General features: G+C 39.5%; 1 protein-coding gene and 1 long non-coding RNA gene across 5 annotated transcripts in view; one reads left to right on the plus strand and one right to left on the minus strand.

Moving 5' to 3' along the window:
• The window catches only part of LOC124144428 (solute carrier family 2, facilitated glucose transporter member 3-like), a 147,311-nt gene extending 120,975 nt beyond the window's left edge, over positions 1-26,336 (plus strand). For 2 of the 4 annotated variants that reach the window (XM_046513827.2, XM_048402807.1), the window contains exons 3-14: positions 2,553-2,670; positions 9,911-10,057; positions 12,053-12,160; positions 13,506-13,804; positions 15,983-16,248; positions 16,857-16,994; positions 17,181-17,374; positions 18,071-18,181; positions 18,452-18,571; positions 19,577-19,652; positions 20,126-20,253; positions 20,783-26,336. In XM_046513827.2, the coding sequence (XP_046369783.2) occupies positions 2,662-2,670; positions 9,911-10,057; positions 12,053-12,160; positions 13,506-13,804; positions 15,983-16,248; positions 16,857-16,994; positions 17,181-17,374; positions 18,071-18,181; positions 18,452-18,571; positions 19,577-19,652; positions 20,126-20,253; positions 20,783-20,989 (1,803 nt within the window). In that variant the 5' untranslated portion in view covers positions 2,553-2,661 and the 3' untranslated portion in view covers positions 20,990-26,336. The remainder of the gene's footprint in view (positions 1-2,552; positions 2,671-9,910; positions 10,058-12,052; positions 12,161-13,505; positions 13,805-15,982; positions 16,249-16,856; positions 16,995-17,180; positions 17,375-18,070; positions 18,182-18,451; positions 18,572-19,576; positions 19,653-20,125; positions 20,254-20,782) is intronic. The other 2 variants (XM_046513829.2, XM_046513830.2) reach the window with 2 other exon arrangements.
• LOC124144431 lies at positions 10,192-11,330 on the minus strand. The gene is made up of 2 exons (XR_007223062.1): positions 11,274-11,330; positions 10,192-10,296 (listed from the first exon to the last, which is right to left on the minus strand). It is a non-coding gene; the product is annotated as an uncharacterized LOC124144431 (long non-coding RNA).
• Positions 26,337-27,490: the final 1,154 nt, after the last annotated feature.

The raw sequence follows: 27,490 nt of genomic DNA on the forward strand, positions 1-27,490 counted from the left end.
GGTGTCTCCCGCCGTGATATTGCTGTAATATTGCTAAAAGCGGCGTAAAACCAGACTCACTCACTCCCAATGGGTTTGAGATTTTGTTTGTTAATTACGATACTGCTTGAATCATTTCGAATGGCTTGCTCGATAACGATTAAATGGAGATACAATAAACAGGCTAATCGAGGAATTTCGGACGTAGTTCTTAATCGTGTATAGTTTTTTTTTATCGCCATTAATTCGGTTTTTGAGCTCGGATTGTACACACATTTCATTTGTTGGAAATAAGAAGAAATACTTGTGATCGTAGTAACTAAGTTGAAATTTTAAGATACTAAGTTGAAATTTCAAGATACTATCGAAAAAATTAAAAAAACCAAATGGTCCTAAAAGGCTTCCGTAGTAATGTCCGGAATAAAAGAAATATGAAAAGGCAGTGCAAGAGTATGGCCAGTTTTGTATACAATGTATTCGCCGAAACAGATTTAATTTGGCTGTGACATTTTTATGACTGGACCATTGGAATTCAGTGGTGACGTTATATAATAGACGGTTGTGTAACGACAATGCTTCGTTATATAAAACGTGGACTATATACAGCGAATGTAACCATGTGAATATATTAATACCAATCCTTGATTGTTATACGACAGGGAAAAGAGCAGAGTTAACGGTCCTTCATGCGTGCCCGGATACGCTGCTCGTGGCCTCAAATTCCATATTCGCACCTTGTTTTGTCAGCACCATAGGGACGTAGGATTCGCCAAAATGGTTAACGTCTATGACCTGTGCAACTTTGGGACCTTCCTCCGACATCAAGATGACACGACGTGATATAATGGCTACACTGGTCTGACCGGGATACAACATGGGTTCATCTGTGTAGTACTTTACAGGTCTTTTGTTAAAAACATAATTAATATTGATCGTTTTGGAAAATAAACAATTCGACTTTGTATTCGTCGACACACTGCAGTTAACCGTGTCCATTCTATGAACATTGCTTTAAAGATTTGTTTCAATATCTCTGTGGTAACATAATCCATGATAGATAATATCAAATATATATTTATATACACACAGATACGCACACATATCTATCTATCTATCTATCTATCTATCTATCTATCTATCTATCTAAAAGGGGCTGATGGATAGCCTAGTGGTTAAAGCGTTCGCTGGTCACGCCGAAGACCCCGGTTCGATTCTCGACATGGGTACAATGTGTGAAGCCCATTTCTGGCGCCCCGTGCAATGATATTGCTTGAATATTGCTAAAAGCGGTGTAAAACCATACTCACTCACTCATCCAACTAAAAATGTCAACAGCACATACCATATAATTCCATTACATCATGTACATTACACCATGTTCATATTAAGAATACATTACAATTACATTATTATGTTTTTCCCAATTCACATACAGACCAGGCTGTATATATACCTGACTATTTCGTGTGTAAATTTAGGTGCATATAAACCGATGTTCCTGTTCGGTAGATTTATATAGAGGTGTTCAGAAAGCTTTGTATCAGGATTTGGATTGCTCTATTTGCTAACTGTGTCCTGTTTCCAAGAATTCGGATTGTGGGTGTATATATAAAGCTAAAGGGATGATTGCTGCTTAAACAGTGTCACGTTTGAATCTGCCGTACGTTTGGGATCAATTGCAACATAAACTACAATAGTCTGGTGAGATTTGTTATTATTATTACTATTACTATTGTTATTACTATTACTATTATTATTATTATCATCATTATCATCATCATCGCTACTACTACTACTACTACTACTACTACTACTACTACAACTACTACGTTGAAGTATCTACCACATTAATAACTTTCCAGCAGTGCATATACTATAGACATAATTCGGCTATTAGAACCCTTGTCAGGCCCATTAGCCATCGTCAAATGTTTGACGGTCATTATCACTCATATTTCACAACCAGTTTCAATACATTCAGAGGTCAGTAGTGTCTCGCGGGAGCGGTAGCTAACATCTGTTTTAATTAAATTGATTTCACTACTGACACATTTTCGAGTCAATGATAATTTAAAACCGGCATGTGATCGCTTTCATAGCGGCGCTATTTTATGGATGAATATGTTCATGATGTTTTTAATTATTGAACAACACGGGGCGTTGTTGTTATTATAATGTATTTTTAACTGATCATCAATTCAATTTTCTTCAAGTGTTTGTATATATTTTTCAAAGTTAATATAATCATTTTGGTCAGTGAAGCATGCAAAGCGACTTCTACAACAACGTGCTACTCCTACAACAACAACAACAACAACAACAACTACCACTACTACTACTACTACTACTACTACTACTACTACCACCCCTAGTACAAATATCTTCCTACTGAAATATCATTCACCTCTTTCGTAATCTAATTTTGTTCCCTCTTAAAAATTAAATTGCCTTACCCCTTTCATTGTTTGCAATTTGAAGCGCTCATTGCATGTTATTGACAGAGAAATGTATTGCGTCATAGAGGATATACGCATTCATTCATCAGTTCTTCAACCAATCAAATTTCGTTTCAGGTTTTGACGTCACCCTTTCTGTGAAGCGCGAGTTACTTGTCTGACCGAACCGACAACACATCACCTCGTTCGTATTCGTCGTGTTTTGGACTAAACCACAGCCACAGAGATGGAAGAGGTGAGTAAATTCTACTGTTTACATCTTTTGAACATTTATATTGATCGAAACATGTTCAGAAGTCTTGATATTACTGCAACAGCGAAGTATTTCTATATGACATCTCTTACCACGTTGAGCCTCGTCACACATGGGAAAAACAGCCAATGGATTGACGGCGAAACGACACACCTTCGCTTAACAAGTCAAACATTTACGTCTGCCACCATGCTCCCTAAATGAAATTGAGCAACCTTACTGAATATCAGTATACATGGTACTTTAATTAACCGCATACCTTTGATATATATACCGTTATGATTAGTTGTTTTCCACTAAGTAAATCCGATTTCGTTTGCCATTCCGCATTTTTAACGGTGAAGGTCATTTAGCTGATACATTCTCGCATATATTGTCTCGAACACAGAATGGCCATGCACATCGTCAGATATCTGTTTTAAATATCACCCAGTTTATTTATCGTCCTGGTTCCCAAACTAGGGAGAAACGGACACTGAGCAGATCGCCGACAGTGAATTTCCGATACAATGGCGGGCAATACATCTTGTCAAAGCGCCAGTCCCACAGAGTGCTGGTTTGTAAACACGGGTTTCTCGCGTACAGACATGAATGCGATTCCAGCCTTCTGTTTGAGAATAGTGTTACAACTTCGTCTAAGTGTATGGTAAACAATAGAAACATATTTCTTTGTATACAGCACAAACCACACATCTCGTCCATATTGTAAATGTTTAAATCGCATATTTCTCGTGACAGTGCTCGAAATGTATAGGCCTACTCGGATCTGCTAGGCCTTGTGCGCTGTCTTAAAATCATTGTTCAAAATTAGGCCTAGTATCTCCTTTTAATTTTATGATGTTCTGAGGACTGGAAGTGAACATTTTACCACATATTTGCCTGACCCCATCATCACTAAATTCGTTTAGATCATTAACATGTTTAATGTGTATTTTAAATATGAAAATATTCTTATAAATAATCGCTTCATTGGATGTAACTAAATTCGCACTTTGAAGCGAATTTGATTAAATCGAAATTATGATTGTTTACGAAGTTGATTGATTAAACAATTTTCACTGATGTAAAGTGTTAAAACGCCAGATTGGGTTCTTTTATGGGTAGACCAATGCATGTATGTTTGTATTGATTGGTATCTCTAAGAATATTTGACATTCAGTGCCCTTGGGTGTGCGTCTCTTGTCGAACCAATGAGCTGTTTACATTGAGAACACACCTCTGCAGGTTGTGGTAATATTGCGTACAAAGCTCTTGTGGCACGCCTGGCTCACTCCACAGTCAACCAAACGATTCAACAACACACAATTTTATCAAATGGTAGCCGCCATACGACTTCATAAGTTTCTATTATACTTATATACGGCTTTGAAGTTATAATAGTATATAACGAGCGCTGTGGCTCTTAAAAAGGAACCCCTCGCTCGGCCCCAGAATACCATCAACAACAACGCCAGCGCCTAGTGATGATGAAATAGCTTGGCGCAGCGCCAATTTTTAAGCCCACCATGCGCCGGCTGCTACGAGAATCGATTTCCTTGCAACAAAAGGAGGTATGGACTTATTCTCGGTGTTCATTGGTTGAAATTGACACACCCACACGTGCACACCCCCGAGGGAAATGGGTGCATGTCAACCAGTGTGACATTGACGCAAGCAAAATTAAAAATAAGTAATTCTGAAGCCAGCTGGTCATTCAACTGTCGACGCACTATGTTGTACCGATACGGTTCTCTGAACATGTATGTATGACTCTAATACGTCAGTGGGGACAATGAGAACGGCAACCTTCTAACTTTAATATCACCGTGTGTCAGCATAATTTAACCGACGTGAAATTGTGAAGTATTGACCGACCCCTCTCCTAAAAAAACTTAAGCTTAAAATGGAAGTATTAAAACCACTTCACCTATGATGTATAGCAATGGGTATCCCCCTCTTGGTCTCTCCTGTGACAAATGGGCTGATGTTATTTGTTGCGTATACACAGAGCTTAATAAAGACCAATTGAATACATTACATTACGGGGGGGCAGGAGTGGCCGAGTCGTCTAAGGCGCCGCGATTCGCTGTGCAGAGTTGCGTCCCTTGGGCACGCCAGAAACCTATGATTGTGGGTTCGAATCCCGGTTCGTCCCGATTATGTTTCTAGGTTTGTCAGCACCATACCCGTGCTCGTGGGTTTCACCGAACTGGTAAACGTCTGAGACCTGCATCACTCCGGGCTTTCCTCCCACATTAAGCTGACACGCCGCGATATAACTGGAATACTGTTAAAAGCGGCGTAAAACCCAACTCACTCACTCACTCATTACATTACGTCTTAAACAATGAATGTATTGTTAGTGTTTATAACAAGGAAGTCATCTGTGACAAGGAACTGATGCCTAATAATAAACCAGATATGGCCCCAAAGGAAATTATCTGTAATGCACATCATCACAGTTGGTCTTGTCTGTCGCCCAGACCCTAGAGAAAGTATTAAACTTGAATCCAACAAAAATAATTTGGCAAGTCTAGATTGCCCGTTTCAGAAATTAAACATTAATGTGGGTCCATTTGTATTTTACTTTCTTTTTTGTATATCTATACTAGTTTATATTATTGAAGAAATTTATTTTTCTGGGACTAAAATATATTCTTTAGGTGGTCTGTCGTAGATATGTATCGGTTTGAGATGAAACGTTATTGATGAAGATGTGTCTGTGCTTGCATTGTCATCCGGGGATTCAGCCATTGTTGTCGTGCTGTGAATCAATGTGTTGATATTGCATCAGCGAGAAGAGGACGTCGTCACATTCACACACATATCCGCCGCCTCCGTGGTCTTGTGGTAGAGCGTCCGCCCGGAGAGCGGAAGGTCCGGGGTTCGATCCCCGGCCGCGTCATACCAAAAGACGTTAAAAGATGGTACTTGTTGTTACCCTGTCTGGCGCTTGACATTAAGGGGCTAAAACAAGGACTGGTCGTCTCGGAGTCAGTATACTGTGTCTGAGTGGGGTATTCATGTTAAACTGCGGCATGGTATCTCAGTGAGCTAGCACTATAAATCGGCATCAGTCCGGACTAGTACAAGCAGCCACACACACACACACACGTGCATGCACGTCGCTGTATAAGTGCAATAATCTTGGGCGTGCCCAAGGGACGCAACCCTGCACAGCGAATCGCTGCGAGTCCTGTTTTAACAGAAGTAGATATTTAGCCATATATCTTAATGTAAAAAATGTTGAAAGTGTTTTGAACGCCTAGTTCGTATTTCTACAGTTCTTTGTTAGTTGGTTGGTTGTTTAACGCCACACTCAGCAATATTCCAGCTATATGAGGGCGGTCTGTAAATAATCGAGTCAGGACAAGACAATCCAGTGATTGATATCATATCATAAGCATCGATCCACGCAACTGGGATCGATGACATGCATCAACAAAGTCAGCGTTTGAAACCACCCGATCCCATTTCGAAAAGCATAGTCGCCTTTTACAGCAAGCATGGGTTGCTAAAGACCTATTCTACCCCGGGTCTTCACCCGTTTAGTTCTATGTAGTTTGTATGATTTTTTAGACTTTGTTATGCGATCAGATTTATTTGCATTTTATGTACCCATTACGAAATAGAAGTGGTTGGGCAGCAAAGTGACATTATTCCTTTGTGACAAAGGGTTCGATTTCCTTATTTTGGTCAAATATGTGGGCACATTCTTGTTGCCGCCGACACACTCTGTAGCAGGAATATAGTTTGGTGCGGATAAATCCGTAGGAATTAAGTTAAGGTGAGTATTGACGCAACGTAGGCATTTCCAACTACCCGCGAGTCACCGTCATTTCTCAAACGAGTCTTGTGTCAATACGACGATTGCGCCCCGCTTTTTGCAACTGTCCCTGTGTGTTACGACGTGGCGTTGTAAGTCTACTCCAGCAGACTCGACAGCTACGTGCAGAAGGGGGAAGCTGTGAGGGGGGTTGGGGGTCAGTCACAATGTGTTCAGCGTCTTGTGTGCACGTCCCAGCAGAGGTCGTCCAACAAACAAACGCTGGGATGGATGTATTTGCACGACACATTTCTTGAATGCCGGCCGTGGTTCTGCTTTCAAACCTGCTGTTTACACACAAGGTCACTGTCACCGAAAACGGCGCGTTTTGGCGACATGATTCCTGGTGAGGCAATGTATCTTGTCAGCTTCTTTCTACAAGGATGTTCAACGCTTTCGTATATTCTATTTTTCGCGCAGCTTCAGGTGATCTTGTCGTCTATAAGGCCCCGAATTTGGCTATGCAGAGTTACGCCCCTTGGTCGTGGGCAGAATCCTATGATCGTTGGTTCGAAATTCAGATTCGTCCAGATTATGATTTTCTCATCCACGTCTGCTCGTGGTTTTCAACAAGTTGTATACGTCTTATACCTCACCTTAAATGGACTCGCTTGAGTTAATCCTACGGTATGCTTGTTACCAGTGAAGATGCGGGTTAGAATTGATCTGCAGCAACCCATGCATGTCATAAGGGGCGTATAACGGAATCGGGTAGTCATGCTCGCTGACTTGGTTGATACATGTCATTGATTGCGTAGATCGATGCTCATGGTATCAATGCCTGGATTTTCTGGTCCAGACTCGATTATTTACAGGCCGCCGTCATATGGCTGGAATATTGCTGAGTGGGGCGTTAGTTTTTGGTTTTGGTTTGGTTTATTATTCAACTCTGCAATAGTCTAGCTTTATGACGGCGGTCTGTAAATAATCGAGTCTGGACCAGACAATCCAGTGATTAATATCATGAGCATCGATCCACGCAATTGGAGCGATGACATGCATCAACCAAGTCAGCGACTCTGACCACCCGATACCGGCGTTAAACAACAAACAAACAATGGTTTGTCTGGTCCAGACTGGATTAATACAGGCCGCCGGGGAATAACTGGGATATCGCTGAGTTTTAGCCTTATATCACGAACAAAAAACAACAAAAACTGTCCAGCTTTAATGTAAGCAATTTCAAGTCCGTCACAACTGGTCGAAATACACCGGGTCTACAAGGAGTGGAGAGTATGTCTCGCTTATATACCTATATATACATGGTTCAAAGCACTTGGATACCAAATATAACACAAACGGCCGTGGTGTGTGCCGATACACTGTAAACAGTTCTCAAATTGTAACATCTGGCAGACGGCGTGATGGTTTTAGAAAGCACTCAATGCAGTCGGAGAACCAAAACATCGTTAGCATTCATGCCGTTCCTTGTTTACGAGGACCGTCTTGTAGAGCAGCGCAAGGGCGAGTAGCGAGGAAAACTAACGCCGAATATTAATTAGCATATATGTTCCATGACGTTCATGGGAGCATATATTAAGTGCAGTTTTATGCGGTTGCACCCTAAGACAGCTAATTGGAACCATTAGCTGTAAATCTCGTCACGAAACAGCGATATTTATAGACAACCTCGTCTGGCTGAAGGTTATTTTCGTTGAAGGTCGTTTTGGAAATACGTTGGAATGTACACTTGTTCAGTAGAACTTGTTATTGGTAGGTTGTGCAGGATGTAATCACTTCAATATAAATAATACAATTTAATTCAGTTGATGGACGATCAGACACTAGATGGTACTGTTTAACCTTCCTGGTTTGTCCTTGTCCACAATTACCAGAAATCAATATTACTTCACTGTGTGTACAGCGTATTGATTTTGTGCAACGAAAAATCTGCCTGTTAAGCACTATTACGACCTTTACAAATGGGTGAATGATTAAACCTCGACAATTTTAACATGTATCATTGATACATACAATCAATTACTTGATAACCAACTGGTAGCACATGATTTCAGTCGTGGAAACAAAGGCTGGCTATCAATCTTCTTTGTCTGCACCACGTACTTTCAGACCCCACTCGAACGCCCCCATGGTGTAGTGGATAGAGCGTCTACCCGGGGAGCGGGAGGTCGGTGTTTGATCCCCGGCTGCGTTATACCAAAAGACGTTAAAAGATGGTACTTGTTGGGCATTAAGGGTGTACAGCAAGGACAATTCGGTTCGAAGTCAGCATACTGTAACCTGAAGGAGTTATCCATGTTAAACTGTAACTGTGGCATGGTATGTAGGCGAACACTATCAGACCGACGTTAGTCTAGTCGTGTGTACAAGCAGGCGCATGCGCATATACCCCAACCCCTACACTTTGCAAAACTGGGCCAGGCAATAACAACCGAAATGCGCAACTTATTTTGTGCGAAACGAAACGGAATGAGGTAAATATTATTAAAATATAGATTGCACATGCTCACACACTCCCTTGCTAAACCATGATGGTCTCCATCAAAGACAATCAACATCAAATTCGAACAAATATCGAACTATTAACACTGAACACTAGGTTAAGAATCCTGAGAACTTTACTGGGACGGAATGTAAACTGGTCAATCGTTAACTGACTGACAATGTCCTGAGTAATGTCACTTCAACACTGATTTCGGCTCGTTGTATGAATTAGAATGCTTGCCAGCATTTACTCTCGGAGACTGAGGCAGCAGCGGTGGTTTGAGGGATAACATCAACAGCTTGTAACACCCCTTGGAAATACACACAAGTCAAAGTCGCTATCGTCGCCCGAAGAAAGGCTCTCGATGTCACCAAAACGCTCATTATCAGAATCCATAAGGGTCTCAAAAGCGTTCTGGGGGGCACGGGTGGCCCAGTCGTCTAAGGCGCCGCGATTCGCTGTGCAGAGTTGCGTCCCTTGGGCACGCCAGAAACCTATGATTGTGGGTTCGAATCCCGGTTCGCCCCGATTATGTTTCTAGGTTTGTCAGCACCATACCCGTGCTCGTGGGTTTCACCGAAGTGGTAAACGTCTGAGACCTGCATCACTTCGGGCTTTCCTCCCACATTAAGCTGACACGCCGTGATAAGACTGGAATACTGTTAAAAGCGGCGTTAAACCCAACTCACTCACTCACTCAAAAGCGTTCTCTGGCTTGGTGGGCAGTTGCTGATACTGACCCAGGACCACACGGAGAAACCGACGTTTCACAGTTCTTGTTTCACCATATCCATCAGCTGGTCCAACCACATGGACACCAGAATCAAGTCTCTCTACAACATTATAGACACGACTGTCCCAAGCATCTTGAATATTATTCCGACCTGCTGGACGATTCCGCAACCACACTCTTTGACCAACAGACAGAGGTAATTCCTTGGCAAGATAATCATGAGCATCTTTCCTTACAGCAGCCTCTGCCCTCTGATCCCCTACTTGTTGATAAGCCAGGCGAAGAGCCCCTACTTGTTGATAAGCCAGGCGAAGACCCCCTACTTGTTGATAAGCCAGGCGAAGACCCCCTACTTGTTAATAAGCCAGGCAAAGACAAGGTTGATGTAAGCTGACACCTTCCTTCATCCCATGGATCAAAACCTCTGTTGTGAACTACCGTCCTTACCTATCCTACCTGTGTTGCAACTGTCCTATTCGCAGAGCCAGCTTCTCCTTATAGTTAAAAAACGCACATCACTCCCATTTAATGTCTGTTTATTCGTAGAATAAAGATGAGAAGGGTTGGTGAATTACAGGGTTGGGTAAGGGCCCAGTACACCAAGCCTGCCTCTGACTAGAAAACCTGAAAACACAAAAACAAGTTGACAATGCCTTAGCATCAAATAACTGACAAATAAATTCTGACATAGTACTCTATGATACTCAGTATACAACAATACTGATATATTTATCAATGATGTTACCGTTATCTCCATGAAGTAGCAATTAATACTGACACAACAAACCATATCTGAAAGTATCAACTTAATGCAATGATAAACAAAAGTGTATTAGTGTATAATGGCTAGGCAGCCCTACATTAAATGAAAACAGAGCAATGTGAAATACCTATGTATAAGGTCCCAAAAAATAATTATTTAGCAGGGGAATAACTATTGTGGTTATTAAAATACTTACTTGGAATATATTTGAGGCGGAATGTAACAAAGTTAGGCAGCGTGCATTGTCATGGGTGTTTATGCAAAACTGGGCCAGGCAATAAAAACCGAAATGCGCAACTTAGTTTGTGCGGAAATGGATTGAGGAAAATATTATTATAATATAGATTGCACATGCTCACATGAGGATAAGTTGATGTGACATTTCTTTTTTAATTAAAGTTCGACTTATTACAAAGTCAGTGATGTAGCCAAACTTTTAGAAAAAAGCTACTAAAGCATACGAACATTTTGTTTCCACTTCATGTGTCGAAAAGCAGATCCCCGCTTCATGTGTATATTATACGGCGCTTCGTACAATGTTTATTCTACCATGAATTTGGAATTTACTCGATTCTGATTGGTAAATCAGAGGCTATTAAATCACAATAAACCCCCTCTTATTGAAACAGCTGGTTTGACGGCCGCATCACCGCAGAAGCTATTATTCATAGAATAAGTACTATTTTCAGTCATTGTCGGTAGGCATATTTAAATAACTATATCTACAATTACAGGTTACAAAATGCACAGATGCGGTTACTACAATATTCAAAGGATGTGTGGTAATACATTTTGTGCAGAAAAACACGACAGAAATCAACAAAGGGAATGTATTTACGTTTTGGACACAACAGCGAGCTTGAAAGTTTGGCGCTTTTCTATATACGACTGTGACGTCATATCTTTTGCGTCACAATGAGTGATATGACGTCATAATGGTGACGCGCGATGTAGAGCGAAAGCCTTGCGAAGCTTGCTTTGTTTTCTTTAGGGATGCCCACCTCAGGTTAGTTGCCGTGCTTATATGCTTTCAATGCCTATCATATGTTTGAGTGAAGTATTACGGTGTAAACAAACTGCTTGAGTATATACATCACCATATTTGTTCGGTGATTCCGTAATTCAGATCGATAACCCACTCAAAACACTGAACTCAACCCATGCCGCTTCACTCAGTATATTTGCTAACACCAAAGAGATCGCGTTTTATTTTGTCATGGTAGAATGGAGATAAACATACTGTGTTTTCAATGTAGAGCTAGGTTAGAGCTGCGCGTTCGGTTCCAAATTCAATTTAGCGGGGTTAAATCTACAGGTAACCTAGCTCTACATTGAAAACACAGTATGTTTATCTCCTAATTATTTCGTCTTCACAACTATATTACTCACAATACAATACGACGTTTCCGTTTCTGGAATGACACGGTCATAATTAGTGAGGGGTCTAAGGGAGATAACTCTACAATTTCGCCGACATTAAAATTGACAGAATTTGTTAGTCAGCAAAACGACCGTTCCCATGAAAGTAATCGTATACTGATACGTTAATTTAAACAGCACGCTTTGAATGTTTTAAACAAAGAACTTCAGCTAAAGATTTCTTTGATTTTGTTTCAGAGAGAAATCAATTACACGTTCACCCTCATCTTCAGTATTACCATTGCTGTGTTTGGAAACTCCTTCCTGTATGGGTATCAGATAGGCGTTGTCAACACACCTTCACACGTGAGTATTTCATTATCGTCAGTTTTACTTAGATAACACATGTTATTTTCTTTTAAAGAATTAGAAAGAGTTTAATATAACAAATGACTATCTATGCCTGATGTGTCAATATGTTGGTTGGTTTGTTGTTTTACGCCGCACTCAGCAATATTCCAGCTATATGACGGCGGTCTGTAAATAATCGAGTCTGGACCAGACAATACAGTGATTAATATCATGAACATCAATCCACGTGATTGGGATCGATGACATGCATCAACCAAGTCAGCGAGCCTGACCACCCGATCCCGTTAGTCGCCTTTTACGACAAGCATAGTCGCCTTTTACGGCAAGCATGGGTTGCTGAAGACGTCGTAATAAGCGCCGTGAATGAAACTGACACATTATGTCTCAGACTGTATAGTTCAATTAATCACGAACAGCCAGATTGCCGTGTAATGATGTTAATCAATACCACTGTAGCATGTTAATGAGCACACCAATTCACACGTCTACATGGGCGGTTGGGTAGCCTAGTGGTTAAAGCGTTCGCTCATCACGCCGAAGACCCGTGTTTGATTCCCGACATGGGTACAATGTGTGAAGCCCATTTCTGGTGTCCCCCGCCGTGATATTGCTGGAATATTGCTAAAAGCGTCGTAAAACAATACTCACTCACTCACACGTCTACATTACAAGAGCCAATGGTTTAGCCTTGTGGGTAAAGCGTTCGCTTCTCATGCTGAAGGCCCGGGTTCGAATCTTGACATGGGCGCATTTCTGGGTTCCATGCAGACCGCCTCCGTTGTCTAGTGGTAAAGCGTCCGGCCGGAGAGCGGAAGGTCCGGGGTTTGATGATGATCCCCGGCCGCATCATACCAAAAGATGTTAAAAGATGTACTTGTTGTTACCCTGTCTGGCGCTCGGCATTTAGGGGTTAAAGCAAGGACTGGTCGGCTCGGAGTCAGTATACTGTGTCTGAGTGGGCTATTCATGTTAAACTGCGGCATGGTATCTGTGGGCTAGCACTATAAATCGGAATCAGTTTAGTACAAGCAGCCACACAGCCACACACACACACACACACACACACACACACACACACACACACACGAGCATGCACGTCGCTATATAAGTGCAATAATCTTGGACGCGACGTGAACCCAATTTCACCTCACCTGGGTTCCATGCAGTGATATAGGTTGAATATTGCTAAATGCAACGTGAACCCATAGTCACTAACTCTACATCACACAGTTTCTTCCTTTATTGGTAATGTGGAACAGTGTATTGTGGAATTTCTTCATACTTTTCATGATTAATCTCATCTGCAGTGATAAATGATGCTTCCATTTTCAATTTTCAGATAATTAAAGATTTTTATAATGCCACGTATTACGAGAGAAGGGGAGGTAACTGGAGCAATGTACAGGCGTATGCTTCATATCTTGAAGGCCTGAATAAAACAATACATGTATCAGACAGCAATGCATCAACAACCCCAGGTCCAGTCGAAAAAACGCCTGCAGATTTTGGGGCCGACGAGTCGCTGCTGCTTGAGAAATGGGAGCTGGAACTACTGTGGTCTTCAACTGTTGCTGCCTTTGTTTTGTTTGGAATGGTTGGCGCTTTCCTGGCACTTAAAGTTGCTGACACTGTTGGAAGGTATGTGTGAATTGTCCAGGGATTTATCACGGGTTCATCTAGGATTCAAAACAAAGTTGGGGGCAAATAATATTAGGTAAGCACCAGAGCTCCAGATAACTTTTTGAGCAATTGAATTTTTACTCTAGGATTTCTATTTTAATTTGGTTATTACATTTTTCATTGGGTAACCAATATTTTTTCACTCATCTATTCATCACTCTGTTGGGTTTTTTCCCCAAATTAGTTAACATTTTAAGATTTTAAAAAAATGAAATAATGTTTTAGATTTATGTAACTGTTCTAAATATATAGACTTGACTCAGAAACTAAATTAGCTTGTAATTGTGTTTCGGAAATTAGATCCTTTGTACGCATGCTGAAAAAGCTTCATTGGGTATTTACGCTAGCTGTTTTTATAATTTGAGTTTTATGCGTTTCAGTACGCAAGGTAATTGAAAGTATTTGGGTTTTTGAATATTTTTGGGGGTATTTTACACAAATACGCAGCTTATCTGTAGCTCTGAACACTGTTTTAGATATGTCAACACGGTATTTTAGCATTGCATATTAATGCAATTATGCAAAGTTAAAGCCTCTTTCTCATTGTCGGTCCTGTAATAAGTGAATTTAGTTTTGTGTCTTCGAATGTGAAGCAATAGAATTTAGTTGCCACAACATATTTTCCAAGGTAGTCATTTGGTTACCTCGGAATTTTAGACAGTAGACAAATTGAAATTTAGGTCGAATTGGCAACCGTTTTAGTCTCAACTTTAAGGCCTGAAAATACATTAAAGCACTGGACGTGCTATAGAAGGCTACAAATACAAAAGGTTGAGTTAATATTTGACATAAGAGTTGGTAGTTATGAGTTGAATTGAATTCAACATTATGTGAAGATTTTATGAGATGTCGAACAGCAAAATGGATACCAAGAAACTGCCTCTGCGTATCATCCAGCAATTTGTTATATTAATTTAACAAACATGATAGAATTCACATGCCAAGGACACTGCTCCATTTCCATGCATATGCAAGAATGTAGGTCCTGACTATGATATCGACCGTGGTTACGCAGCTCAGCTGTAACAATTCGACACAAATACTATGAGCTTGAACAACCAGCGCTAGCAAATATTGCTAGCTCAATAGTCAGTACCAGGTACATTTTCAAAGGGATTTGAAAAGCTACCTATTGATGAGGTCAATCCAACAGAAAACTTGAAATTTTAATCTCCTCCAATGTCGAAGGTTTTCATGTGAAAAAATGCATGGTTTTATTCAGTTCATATTTATGCCAAATTTAAACATTGAGAAATGGTTCTGAATTATAGCCCTACAGGAGATTAAAATTTCAAAGGGGACGCATGATTGTTTTTGTTTTTTGTGTCCTATTTTTTTCAGTGCATTTTTTTTGTAAATGGGACACCGTAAACGCAAACACTGAACTGTCAGTGAGAACTACGATCAGAATTTTTTGTTTGCCCACAACACAAATTAGTAGTCTCTGGTTGGCGTGAATTTCGAAGGCTGTGATATTTAAACTGTATCAGACTAATATGCATGATATAGAGAGGTTAAACAATACGCAAGGCTAAAAAATATGACTCTTATTTAGATCGGGCAGTGACTTGTCGGTTATACTTTAACTTTTAGATCTCATTTCAAACCTGTCACTTATACTCATTAGCATAATATTTGTTTTTTTGTTTTTTTTATGGTTTAATGCCGCACTCAGCAATATTTCAGCTATATGACGGCGGTCTGTAAATAATCAAGTCATGACCAGACAATCCAGTGATTGACATCATGAGCATCGATCCACGCAGTTGGGATCGATGACATGCATCAACCAAGTCAGCAAGCCTGACCACCCGATCCCGTTAGTCGCCTCTTACGACAAGCATAGTCGCCTTTTACGGCAAGCATGGTCGCCTCTTACGGCAAGCCTAGTCGCCTCTTACGACAAGCATAGTCGCCTCTTACGGCAAGCATGGTCGCCTCTTACGGCAAGCGTGGGTTGCTATTCTCACAGATACTGTGCATTTACTTGGAGACCAATTGAACAGAGCACCATAATAACCAATAATAACCAACAGAATGTCGTATTCCAACTTCCGAGGAACTTGAGTTTCATAGCTGTCTAGTTAAAACTTAATAAACATTATTATTAACACCATTATTTTTTTTCTGTTACAGAAAGCGTGGCATGGTAGTCATCACATTTATCATGTTCTTGGCTGCGATTCTCGGTGGAATAACAGTCATCGCCAAGTCTCCAGAGTGTCTCATTTTGTCTCGAGTCTTGGTGGGATTGCATTCTGGGTTAAATATAACTTTGGTGCCTCTGTATCTCACAGAGATAGCGCCAAAGAAAATCCGTGGAGCTGTTGGTACTTGTCATCAATTGGCCATCACAGTGGGGATTCTGTTTTCTCAGATCATGGGAATGACTGAACTTTTAGGTAATATTATAAATAATGGAAAATTATCATAAACAAATCGAGTTGCAGGAAATTTTTTATTTCTTCTTTTTATTATCTGATCAGAGATGGCTCGATAACTTTACTGTACTGTTCCGTACCGTTTTGAAACTAGACTTTAATATGGGCTAGCGGACACACTACCTCAGGAATATGCACCAAACCACACCATACCGTTATGTCAGCTTGCCCAAGCTGTGATTTTGCATCCATTTTGGTTTTGATATGGACTAGTTTGAGCTGACGTTCACTTGACAAAGAATTTGACTGAGATTCTATTCTGTTTATCTGGAACCCCCATTACAATGATCTTGTTTGGAATCTCTTTATATAAAAAAAGATTATTCTTTGCACAGGATTTAATTTTCCAAAAAAATGTTGATCATGTATATGTGTCATCTAAATTTATAAGGTTTCATATTTAAACTGTTATTACCAATCTTGTCTAGAAATGTTAGAATCATTTTTGGCCCTTGATTGCTATAGATATATACCTCACACCTTCACCTATTAAAGACTATATTATTTTCTTTTTCCAGTTTATTTTTATTTCGTTCATTCTCATAATATGGTGTTTATTTCTGTTTCAGGCACTGTTGACTTGTGGCCCCTATTGTTTGCCTTCAATGCTATTCCCTCCCTTGTCTGTCTCTTTGTATTACCCTTCTGCCCGGAGAGTCCAAGATGGATGCTCATCGCCAAAGACAGGGTAGAAGAAGCCAAAACAGGTGAGTTAGTCCTGTGGACATCGATTAAATTGTGATGATTTCATTGAATGCTTCAGACTTTTTCATAACCCTAGATTAAGATGTTATAGTCATCAGCCTAAGAAGCAAGTCTCAAGCTCAGTTGATTAAATCCTAACAATCATGGAATATTATATCAGATTTAATATTTGTTTCTAATTTCAACAGCCATGCAGAAGCTGCGAGGTTATGATAATGTAGAAGACGAGATGGATGAAATGAAGTTGGAAGCGATTAAAGCGAAGAAGTCCGATAAGGCAAACTTCACCCTGAAGGACCTCCTGACCACCCCGGAACTCAGGATGCCAACAGTGATAGCCTGTGTGGGCCAGATCAGCCAACAGTGGTCTGGCATCAATGCTGTAAGTCAAGTGGAAAAAATCGTACCCCAATAGGGACTGACCTGTGAAGATTCTGGGGTAGAATAGGTCTTCAACAACCCATGCTTGTCGTAAAAGGCGACTAACGGGATCGGGTGGTCAGGCTCGCTGACTTGGTTGATGCATGTCATCGATCCCAATTGCATGGATCGATGCTCATATCAATCACTGGATTGTCTGGTCCAGACTCGATTATTTACAGACAGCCGTCATATAGCTGGAATATTGCTGAGTGCGGCGTAAAACAACAAACCAACCAACAACCCAATAGGGACTCCAGGGTAGAAATGGTAGAGGGAGGGAGGGAGGATATCAATGTCATAAGTCAATATTATAGCTAAAATGGATAGAATTTTCATTAAACTGCCCGTATGTTATCAGAAATCAGCGGGCCACTGTAACTTGATAATGCCAATAAAACTGATATTTCTTTTTATTCGATAACAAATTCCATCCATTTTAGCTATAATAATGGTAACACTATTTTCCAGGGCATTATCAATTGCGGAAGCCCTAAGTCTTTTCAACTGCTCTCCTTTTTCGGGCAGTTAATGAAAGACCTCTGGCTTCTGCAAATGATAATTCAAATCAGACTCATAAACTAATGGCATTGTGCTTCCAGTTGAGATATCGGTCATGACTGATTTCCGTGTTTTTCACATTTCACTTTACCTGCAGGTGATGTCATACTCTGCCTTCATCTTTGCACAAGCAAATGTTTCTGCAACAAATATCCCATACGTTATTGTCGGCACCGGATTCGTCAATGTTGTTGCAACCATCATCGCTGTAAGTTACATTCATACTTACTACATGACCTGAAAAGAACTTTTTTAGTGGTGGTCTCAAAATCAGGTTACTGAATTATCTCCCTTTCCTTATGATGACTCCAGCTCTTTCCCAACGCGTGACACCTTCGTTAATCTTTGGAAGTCATGTTTGTTTAAAAAAAAGTAATTTCTGTATCATCTCAAGGCGGAAGTAATTGATTTGTAACATTCTTTGATTGCGTTCCTTGTGAGGATAACTCTAACAGTTTGTGACTTGGTGGTGTGACAGGTTCCTCTGATGGAGAAGCTAGGACGTCGTCCTCTGTTGCTGTGGCCGATGTGTGTCATGGCTGGGTCCTTCGTGCTCATGACCATCTTCCTGCAGCTGCAGTTTGACCCTTCAATGAAGGTAATTCTTTGTCCTGTAATGTCAAGTGTGATGTCAGTTAAACAGCCTTCGAAATTAAAGATCGTCAATTAGCCATGAGGACAAGTACAAACCCTTCCCTGAAGGTACGTCTTTGTCGTGTAATGTCAAGTGTGATGTCAGTTAAACAGCCTTCGAAATTAAAAATCGTCAATTAGCCATGAGGACAAGTACAAACCCTTCACTGAAGGTACGTCTTTGTTCTGTAATGTCAAGTGTGATGTCAGTTAAACAGCCTTCGAAATTAAAGATTGTCAATTAGCCATGAGGACAAGTACAAACCCTTCCCTGAAGGTATGTCTTTGTCGTGTAATGTCAAGTGTGATGTCAGTTAAACAGCCTTCGAAATTAAAGATCGTCAATAAGCCATGAGGACAAGTACAAACCCTTCCCTGAAGGTACGTCTTTGTCGTGTAAAGTCAAGCGTGATGTCAGTTAAGCAGCATTCAAAATTCACACAAGTCTGCTTGCCCAAAACTTCCAAGTTGTGCTGAGGAATAGGTTTTTGGTTTTGTTTGTTTGTTTAATGCCACACTCAGCAATATTCCAGCTTTATGACGGTGGTCTGTAAATAATCGAATTCGGGCCAGACAATCAAGTGATTGACATCATGAGCATCGATCCACGCAATTGGGATACGATGACAGGCATCAACCAAGTCAACAAGCCTGACCACCCGATCCCATTAGTCTCCTCTAACGACAAGCATAGTCGCCTTTTACAGCAAGCATGGGTTGCTGAAGACCTATTCTATCCCAGATCTTCACGGGTCTGAGGAATAGCGAAAATCAATTGATGGTATTACTCATTGACAAGTAGCCTATGAGGGATATATTTGTTAAATAATGAACCAGTTCTCAATGCTCCAGTTTTGATACAAATTGAATACAAAGCTTTAAACAATTGTTTCTGGTACTCAACCAGCAAAGGTTGATCAGTAATGTCTCTCTTAGAAAGTTTCACAAGATACAAATGATCTTCTTTCAGGACAACCATTCAACGTTTGCTATGATCTGCATCATTCTCATGCATCTGTACATCGTGGGATTCGCCCTTGGCCTAGGTAAGTTTATGTGTTTGCCTGGCACTTGAACACTTTATGTCTGCTGTGTTTACTGCACAGCTCCAGCTGTATCCTGAGTCCTTTTGCAACATAATTTAAGTAGTATGTCTCCAGTATGAGGATGTACAGTTGAAAGTCATTGACTAAATGTCCCATTTTCCAAGATTCAGTGTTGTATAAAAAGAAAAAGTGACTTAATCCTAATTTTTTTGACTGTGTGCATATTGCCTTCGTCAAAAGTGTAGCATCAGAACGCTTTCTAAACTGTGCCATTGCAACACTACATTGTAACATTCCAATTTAAAGATGTGGTAAGATATAATTTGACCCATCCCATTCTTCTCAGGACCTTACAAATTTGTAATCCATGAAACTGTTTGTGATTAACCGACACATTCTATTGTATGTTTAACATTACCCTACAGTTGTAACCCTCCTCCCAAGCTATAAGCTATAACCTTGCAATGTTCCAGGCCCCATCCCATTCACCATCGTCGCCGAGATCTTCACACAGGAATCTCGTGCTGCCGCCATGAGTCTGTCCGTTGCCTGCAACTGGATCTGCAACTTCATCCTCATGTGGACCTTTCCATTCCTCAGGGTATGTAGCAGGGATTGTGAAAATGTGGAATAGAATGACAATTCCAAGAATAGACCTGCCAATGAAAAAATTTAAGAGATGTCCGAATAGATCTATGATGTGTCCCATATTCTTCATGTAGATTGGACTTGGTGTTTGGATTGTCAAATCTTCACAGGCAGAGGTATCATGTGGCAAGGAAAGATCTTATTTTAATGACATTGTTTTAAAGGGAGACTACTCTCTGGTCTACCAACAGTCCTGACAAATTTCATTCAAGTCATTCAAACGGTCAATTTGCTTTTAATTCCTATCTCATGGTGTATGTCATCTAGCAGCTGATGAATCCAATAATTACACTCAGAAAAATTTAGACAATGTTCCAAATTGGCACAAGTCAGTTATTAAGACACAAAGACCGAAAATGGAACCAAAATTGCAGAGCATGGTCTCTCATCATTTTAAATTTCACCCTATGAACTGAACTATAGATTTCCCCAAAATTTTTTTTCAGTAATATTTTTTCTTTTATGTTATGTGTTTGCTGCAGGATGGACTTGAGGCCTACACCTACCTGCTGTTTGTGGTAATTCTGGTCGCTGCCATCATCTTCATATTCTTCTTCGTACCTGAGACGAAGAACAAGACATTTGAAGAAATTGCAGAATCCATCACATTTGGTGGAAGAGCTCATGGAAAGAGAGATGGCTTGAAAATCAATGAAGATGACAGTCTAATGGGCAACACGAAAGTTTGAGAATGGGAGAGTATAGATCATTGGACTATATATAGGATAGTTAGTATGTCAAACTGTAGGGAGATAAAAGGAAGAGCAAATGTGGTTTGGGGAGGGTAAAGGAACAGCTTACAGTTATGCTGAGAAGATTGCTGTTTCTTAAAATGTGAGAATATTGCCAGGGGTAGAAGGTTGCTGGTGGGTACAAATTAATTTGGTACATATAAATAAGCTATGTATATTTATTTGTTTGATTTTTGTTTGAGTGGAAATATTTTCAAAATATAATATTTTCAAAAGGGAGCATTTTGACAGGAATCCAACTTGGTTTCTTTGCGTGTTCTAATGTTGACCCAGCTCTCTGAGAAAGTTTGTGTGTAAAATTCACATTATATTGTCATGTGAAGTTCAGAAGGTTGGACCATGTAATGTCATGTCATGTCATGCAATTCACCAGAGCCATCAGTCACATCAAAATGGTTATATATTGCTAGAAAATGGCAACCAAAAGCAGACAATACTCATTGACTGAGTGTTTAGTTTTACTTGTGTACATTGTCATGCTCCTCCATTGCAACATGTCGCATTTACAAATTGCTGTACATACAACAGTCTTCGATAGTATGGGCATTGACTTTCTGCAGCAACGTCCATTCAGCTGATGACCGGGGAATTATTATGATTGCATTTTACTGAACCCGGGTCAGGCATTATTCATCATAGACAATATTACAGGGTATTTATGGAAGTCAAAATGTCCTATCTATGCGTGTCTACTGTTTGGTCAAGCCAGGTGACAAAGGTTCCCCCTGTCTAAGCCCTTCTGCAATGAGTGCTTAAACTAGATGAGAACTGAAACTAGAAGACTTAATAAGGGACTAGTCTGGGAGCTTGATGCTTTTGGTTCAGGTGGTGTATGGGAGATTTACATGACATCTAGACATTGTACCTCATACTTGAATGGGCCATTACTGGGGATGCTTGGGTGAGTTGGTACAAGGGCTGTTAGTGACTGTATAGATAGTATCTGTGAAGGGGAGTAGGAATGTTCTACCTAGGTGCCAAGGTGAACATCCGACAACTTGGCCTAAATTTGATGTCCATTCTGCTGCTGTTACTGAGCTACGGTCAGGGAGCAGGCAAACCAGAATAGCCCATCTGCTGACATCCAGGAAGGCAGATGTTTGGAGAAGTGACCAAAATCACAAGGGCAAGATGTCACAAAGATTGTTGTTGCCTAGCTCAAAAACTAAGACCAGGTCACATGGGCAAGATATTCACAAAACTGTGACCGGGGCCCACTTGCACAAATTGATCTTAGTGCTAAGATGATCATAACTCCCATACTTTAACATAGGCCTACGATGGTCTTAGCGCTAAGATTGCATTGTGCCCAGGTCACTTGGCCAAGATGTTCACAGTAACAAGACCAGGGTGTTCATGGAGTTGGTTGTCTGGATCTAGATAAGTGAAGGAGAATCATGCCATCACAAAGAACATTGTCTTCATCTGGATAACTAACTGTGAACCAGTCACAAGGGCAGGGTGTTAAACAACGGCGGTCGTCTTCTGTTTGTAAGACTTGTCAACAGTACCAAAGCATTTATTTAACTTTACCAAACGGAAGCCCTGATCACTATCAGAGCCATCCTTGTTCAGCGTATGTACACCCAAGTTTCTACGGGTTACACTCAGATCCATGACAGAAAGAACTGGGATATGAAACAAGCCGTTAATTGTCAGTATATAGATCAAAATATCCTGCAATCCAGTCAATCATCGGGGGATATTTTTTTCACATCAAACATGAAAATCGTTTTCACATCGTTACTATTGGGAGTATTATGTATCCAGTAGGCTACTGAATCTTAGCAACGTCATAACATCAACATGCACTGATATGTATATTTATGTTTTTGACCTTACATGACAGTACTCAACCTTCCTTGGTGTACTGATAACCTACATTTTTGAGGGAATATATCAAATACATTGCCTATTCAGAGTATTGGATGATGGAGTTTGTAACCAAGCATTGTTACTGTTTTCAAATGTTATCACTGAAAAGTGTAAGAGCAGCTTTATTTTTTCTATTGCCTGTCTGTTTTTGCAGATTCTATTGAGTAAATATATTTATCTCAGATCACAAAGAATGTTTAATCTCAACTTAATACATCAGGTAATTTCTTGAACCTGTTTTCATTTTGGTGTACCACTGATCATGACCTCGTTTTAAACTGAGAGCCTTTTGAATGATATAGACTGGTATAAGGTTGTATTTGTGCTGCATCACCTTCAAGGTGATTCAATATTTCAAAAAATCAAAAAATCTATTGTAGCCACATGGCATGTTTTGGATTGGTCCCTTTCTTTACCAAAGAAGTGAAACGAAGACCATATTTGGAAGATTTCCTATGTTTAAGAAATTTGTGAAATTTACAAATGCCTAAAAGCTTATAGCTTGCACTTTATAAAACTGTCGAGTCACAACTAATTAACTCAAGACTTCATCTCCGCATCAGTTTGTTTTATTAACATTCTCTATACTTTAAATCATTTTGGCCAGACAAATTCTACATTTTGTTGACCACATAATAACATGCGTCTCTGACGAGTCAGGTTTGAATAGTGATCATTTACAAAGAGAAAAATTCAGTGTAAAGGCATATATTGTTTTGAGAATACTTGTTGATTTTATTTGTATTTGTAAAAAAACATTTCTTTGAAATATGAAGCACTGGAAATTCATTTTCAGCTAACTTAATTTTAATTTGTTGTTTTGTTTTAGAATGTTGAAAAAGAGCTTATTGTGATGGAGATGTTAGAAGTGTCTCTCGTGTACCAAATTGTTGTCATCAATGTAAATAATACAAACATGACTTTGTTGCATGTGTATGCCATGTGAAACAGTTTTTAAGTCAGAACATGAATAAATATTATAAATAATAACGTGTGTTTGAACTGAACTTCGGAAGATAGCATGTTTCCATGTGCCTAACCTACATACTGAGAATTGAAAAATGGAAGTACTCTAAAACTTACCTTTACATATATATTTTCCTTAAAGTATTGCAATGTATGTTAAAACTTTGTTTGGTAATGTTGAGATATTATCAAAGTGACTCCAAAAGTTAACTTACTTTATGATCTCTATCAATGTACGACATGATGGTGCCTCATACCAAGTACCCAGCATACACCATTTTTATGGCCTCGACTCCCATGATTGATCACAATGTACGGGGGCCCAGCCCATCACACTGAAAATCTTGTATACTTTATCAAGTGAAAATCTATCTTCTAGCATCATATCATATCAATTGTTCAATGAATGTCGAAAGGTTCAAATTCCATTTGACTTTAGAATCCATCACCCTTTCTTAGATTAAACTTAGTTGAAGATGGAGACTTTTGATGAGCGATTTGTATACTTTATTGTTGTTGCGAATTTTTTTAAGGTTTTTACACAGTCATACTTTTAGCTTACATCCGCCAAGAGTTCATCTGTCAAATTTTGTTCGAAATATATTTTAACCCAGGGAAAATAATGGTCTGGCAGGTACACAGACATGTGGTGATTTATATCAAACATGTATACGAGTAATGAGGGCATTTAGATTTCACCTGTTTCATTACAGCAATTATTTATTGCTAATTCATACAAAACTGCTTTTGTGTAACCTGAAGAAGACCTGCTTATTGTTTCTATGTATTGCGTGAGTATGGTTTTACGCCGCTTTTAGCAATATTCCAGCAATATCACGGAGGGGCACACCAGAAATGGGCTTCACACATTTTACCCATGTTGGGAATCGAACCCGGGCCTTTGGCGTGACGAGCGAAAGCTTTAACCCCTAGGCTACTTGACCGCCCCTGTTTGTATGTAACAACATTTATGTGAATACCTTTCAAATGAAAGACCGAACATCATGCCCTTTTTGCTGCATTTTGTTGGAAAGCAGTTCCATTAATAAGACAGAAATCCTGTGTATTGCTATCATGTGTCATGCTGTGTGTTTAAGATTGATTATTTATTTTAATTAGTTTGTGATAAAAAGGTTATGTGCAGCTATTGGTATCATTAGGGGCACACCTCAAACGTTTGATTGAAAATGTCATATTGTTAACAACAAATTTTAGTTTGTAATTTTTTATGAGTTTTATTTCAAGGGTATCTTTACGTAATTTACCTTATTTTATGGTCATGTTTTGTGTATCTCATTACATAGACCGAGGCAATCCGCGAAACAATCTTTGTATGGCCTTAATATTTATTGCCTGTTTGGGTAGCAGTAAATTTCAGAGGCATGCTGAATCGTGATCCAGTGACCTTTAGAAGTAGATAATATTTCTCATAATGTTGTGAGCCGCCCCATGATTATCGGATATTAGAATTGGTCTTCAACAACCCATGCTTGTCCTAAGAGGCGATTGATGGGATTGTTGGTCAGGCTTGCTGACTTGTTTGATGCAGGTCATCGTATCACAATTGCGTAGATTGATGCGCATGATGTCAATCACAGGATTGTCCGGTCCAGACTTGATTAATTACAGACTGCCGTTATGTACTTGAGTACGGCGTTAAATCACAAAATAAGATAAAGTAATCCTAATACTGTAACTTCCTCATCATCAATCAAGAGATATGATTATTTTGGATGTTTTATCAACTTCAAATATCTAACTTTGTGATGTATTTTCATGGTGTAGTAGTTGTTCAATTTCTGGCTACTTCTGGTTAAATGTTGAAGGATGTATATGTTAAAATATTACCTGTAGCTGAAATGCTACATATTATTGTTCTAGTGTGGCTGTAGTGGACCTAGACTAAATGTGGCTTGTGTAGCTGCATACTGTTCAGTGCAGGCCCTTAACATGGATGATTATGACAATGTCATAACACCAGAATGCTTGTTCATATTATTCCCAATAAGATGTAAATATACATAATATGGGCCAACTGACCTACCACAGTAGCCCTGAACATGTGTTTATATCTTCAGTGCTATTGTCCCCCCAACAAAAAAGAAAAAAAAGGAAAAAGGTGTATGTTGTTGTTTGTAACTCAAAACCTATTGCTTGTTCAAGGGTCACTTGCACAAAGCGCTCAGCACTACTATTGTAAATCTATGTTAAAGCATGTGAGTAGCGATAAGAGCTGTTTGTGCTAGTGGACCAAGGGCCATGTATATGACAGCCTAGAGATGTGGATTTTTAACAGTCTTGCCCTTGATCTTTCTCATATGTACCCCATTTTGTGAGGTTGTTTTGACTGCTTTATGTAGATGCATGGTGTTTTTAAGGTTTTGTTATATGGTTTTCGATGTTAAGTTGTTTTATTAGATTGTAAATAAATGGATCTGACGTATATCTTTATCTTTTCCCTCTCATCCAGAATATTCATGAATATTTCGTTTAGAAGAAATAATATTTTTGAAGAACAGTAAAGCCAACACTTTTCAGGGGCCTTTTTTGTTTCCAGACAAATAAGAACAGATGTTTTTAATTAAGAGGTGACTCATCTTCTTTGTCCCCACAATACATCAACAATCCCATTTTGTGCTGATAGCATATTTCTTCTTAAAGTGAAGCAGAATAAATTTCATTTTGTCAGGGTTATTTCTCCCTGGAAAATCCTTGGCTTCTTGGCCGAGGACTCTCTCTTAAACAGGTTTAAAATGTGCCAAATTTAGAAGGCTAATGAGGGTGTCAAATGTCTGGTGAGTTCAAAATGTTGTTGATAATATTTGAGTAAATCATAAGTTTTAAAATATAAGCCTTTACTTTGCATATTGGCAGGGAAACCAATGGTTACTGAGTACTTGTTTTTTTAAAAGTGTGCTGTCTTTTGATTAATGATTTTATAAGACCAAGTAATTAATTTAGTGGACTCAAATGAATAGTAGTTGCATTTACCTTGATCTTGAATCAAGTGTAAAAAATGTAGCTTACTGTTAAGCTCATATACCATGTCTCTTTTACTGAAGAGGTAAACCACCAATCAATTTTACCAAGTGAGAATTCTGTTTTAGGCTTCAGCTTTGTTATTGATAGTTTTGAGGTATGTAGCATGTCCTTTTGGTATGTACCATCAATATGCATGTACAGGTTTAGCATACGGCAAGATTTATTTTATTTTTTCTTGCATGTAGTTAAATAAATATGTAATTTTAGTAACGAATATTAAGTACCCCCTTCTAAAGAAAACGCTAAAAACAAACCTAAAAATCAAACAAACCAAAAACAAACAAACAAACACCCCGTTCAATGATTACATATTCAAAATTTGGTTTAGGCTTATCAATAAAACAAGCAAAAAAGTCTGGCCTCAGATTATTTGTAGATACATGTAGTATGGTGGTGTAAGACTGCAGTGTACTGTGCATGTTTAGTAGGAGCCAGTGTTACCAATGTTGCTGTAGACATACCACTGACGGATTATATTACATATACACAAGATTGTTGATACCCTCAAACTGTGATGTTAGTTGCTGTCATGTTGTGTTGATCTCCGGTAAGGGA

Source organism: Haliotis rufescens, unplaced genomic scaffold (genome assembly GCF_023055435.1).
Source record: "Haliotis rufescens isolate VD_foot unplaced genomic scaffold, xgHalRufe1.0.p SCAF_29, whole genome shotgun sequence".
NCBI lineage: Eukaryota > Metazoa > Mollusca > Gastropoda > Lepetellida > Haliotidae > Haliotis > Haliotis rufescens.